Raw genomic sequence first — 2,984 nt, forward strand, 5'->3', positions numbered from 1 at the left:
TTAAGAGGCTGATTGGTTTGAGTGTTTTCATTAATATTTTGAAACGAAAAACATTTTCAAAAAAACATAACAAATTAAAAACGTTATTTTCATGTTTTTAGTATTTTCAATTTTAACTTTTGAAAACCTTTTCAATCCAAAATAGGTGTTTTTAGTTTTGAGATAAATGTTAAAGGATTTAGATTTTCTAAATTTTTGAATTTCATTCTAAAAAAGTGAGATCACACTTTACCCTCTAAAATAAAAATTCAAAATTTAGAAGATCCAAATTTAACATTTGAACCTCTCCTACTTCTTTCTATACTTTTTTTTCTCACGTCACATTCATCAGTGTACTTCTAGGCTAGTTCTTTTCCTCCCTTCTCTACCATGAGTTCTCAATGTCAACTCCTTCCTTCTTTACACGTTTTGTTGTTATGGTATTTATTATCTACCTCCAATTTATATATACATTCTTTTGAAAAGGTGAAGTATTTTTTCAATTCTTTTTTAATTTTATTTGATCCTTTTAGTTTTCTATTTTAGACTTGATTTTTTTTTATCAGCTCCAATTAGAATTAAATATGTATTTTGAATATTTTCAATAATAATCAAAATAGTTAATCCCATTATTTTAATTTTTATCTTTAAAGAAGATAAAAGTCAGAAACCAAACACATCAAAAGGAGTTTTACTCTTGGATTTTGTGTGCTGGAATTGTTATCTTCACTCTTCAGTTCCAGTTTGCAATGTTTCTGTACGTAGAAAATTGGAACAAACTATGTCATATACGTACAGACAGAAAAGCCATCTCCACCTAACACTACAACATCCTTACAATCAAAGTCTCTCTCAAATGGATCATACATTTTTGTGCAAAATTAAGGAACCAAACCATTATCCTTCCTTAACCCAAGATCCTTACTTAGCCTTCCATTCCAATTCAAGCATTACTAATCTGCAAGCCAAAGCAAAAAAGTAAGATAATCCATAATACCCTTTATTCTATTTGATTGATTTATTTTTCTGTGTTAGGGATTTTTTTTTAATGATGGGTCGTTGATGAAAATTTGTTATGAATTTCTTTGATCCTAAAGTTTGGACTTTGGATAGTGGTAATTGGGGAAGAAAATTTGTTTGGTTGGCCCCAATTTTCCGTAGTCTTCACTCTCAAATTTGGTGGCACAGTGGCTCAGTGGCAATATATAAATGAAGAGTTTGTGTGCTTGCTTCTTCACAAGCAGTGTCTTCAACTCTCACTCCCACTCTCACTGGAACCATAACCATTCTCATTCTCATTCTCAATCTCAGGTAACTTTGGCTGCATTTGGGGGTACTAATGTCATTTCATAGTTTTCACTTCTCCCTTAGCCTACTAGATTACAGAACTTGGATTAGTCGATTAGTTAATTCACTCGTCTGCATAAGCAAGTGGCGGAATTCGAATTCTGTCCTGTATATGCAGTAACTGATTGGCCAATAGTAAACCTTAAATGGAGCTTGACAAACTAGTCTTCGCCCCATCCAACTGGGATATTGTGATAATTCAGAAAAAGAAAAAAGAGCCTAATGAGTGGTGTGTCTTATAGTGTTGAAATTGATCAAAGATTCATTTCCCCTTAATAAGCTTTTTACTTTTGTTAATAAAAAGGGTCCTTTTGCATTAATCTCAATGAATTGTGCTCCGTTGCTGTTTTCTTGGTAGTGAAGAGTGCACAATTTTGTTGCCTCATAGTTGTTAAATTTTCAAGCTTCATTGCAGATTTTAGCTCATTGTATTTTCCCTCACTGAAGTAGATTGTAGGTTACTGCTACTTTGTTTTGTTGAGTTTCTTTTGTTACATTTGATGATATGTATAAATTATTATGTACAACTGTTTAGATACTTTAGTTTAGGATTGCTGTTTATGGAAGATCAGAGATGGGGGAAGTTCCTTCCTTCAAATTTGTTAAATATGCATTTGAAATCATTGCGTTTGGGTCAACCGAGCAGCGATTTTCTTCTTGGTATATAGCTCCAGCTGTCTCCTGATATATTGCTTTATGTGACAGATCATGGCGGGAAGCATCTCTGGTCCGAGTGGGGGCAATGCCGCTAACATTTTACTGAATCATGACTTCTCCGGAGGGTTGGATTCTTGGCATGTCAATTGCTGCGACGGCTATGTAGTTTCAGCTGAAGAAGTTTCCCAATTAGGAATATCAATGGAGACAGATGGTAATTGTGCTGTTATCACCAGCCGAAAAGAATGCTGGCAAGGTCTCGAGCAAGACATCACAAGCAGAGTTTCCATTGGCTCCACTTACATAGTTTCAGCTCTTGTTGGAATATCCGGCCTGTCTCAGGGATCTAATGATGTCCAAGCTACTCTGAAACTTGAATATCACGATTCGGCTACTAGTTACTTGTTCATTGGAAGGTACATAATTTTATAGTTTTGTTGTTTCACCTTCCTTGTTCAAGAGTTTCAGAGTAGAATGCTCTCTTTGTTTACCATTTTTTCCACAGAACTTCTGTTACAAGGGGAAACTGGAAAAAGCTGGAAGGGACATTTTCATTGTCAACTATGCCAAAACGAGTTGTATTTTATTTGGAAGGACCTGCTCCTGGAGTTGATATACTCATTCGCCCAGTAGAGATCGGCTGTTCAAATCCGAACAACAATGTATGTTGTTGTATATTGGAACTTAAGTGATACATGAGCATGGTTTTTGTTTCAACGGCTAACATGAAATTGCGGTATCTGCATTTCATTCTTTATCTATGTAATTGTTACTAACTTATGAATTTGTGATTTGTTTTTGTCTTCTTTCAAAAGATTGCAAGAACTGGATGTGTTTCTACTGGAGAAGATAATATCGTAATAAACCCGCAATTTGATGATGGCTTGAACAATTGGTCCGGAAGAGGCTGTAAGATTGCATTGCATGATTCCATGGGAGATGGGAAAATTCTACCTAAGTCTGGCAAGTTCTTTGCATCAGCGACTGAACGTACACAAAGC

At 34.9% G+C, this 2,984-nt stretch overlaps 1 protein-coding gene across 1 annotated transcript in view; it reads left to right on the plus strand.

The window, feature by feature from the left end:
• LOC107605561 overlaps nt 646–2,984 on the plus strand; it is a gene marked incomplete in the record, with an annotated part of 5,479 nt that continues 3,140 nt past the window's right edge. The window contains 5 exon segments of the mRNA XM_016307475.2: nt 646–957; nt 1,077–1,290; nt 2,032–2,399; nt 2,489–2,645; nt 2,799–2,984. Coding sequence (XP_016162961.1) covers nt 1,189–1,290; nt 2,032–2,399; nt 2,489–2,645; nt 2,799–2,984 — 813 coding nt within the window.

This window comes from Arachis ipaensis, chromosome B06 (genome assembly GCF_000816755.2).
Source record: "Arachis ipaensis cultivar K30076 chromosome B06, Araip1.1, whole genome shotgun sequence".
Taxonomy (NCBI): Eukaryota; Viridiplantae; Streptophyta; class Magnoliopsida; order Fabales; family Fabaceae; genus Arachis; species Arachis ipaensis.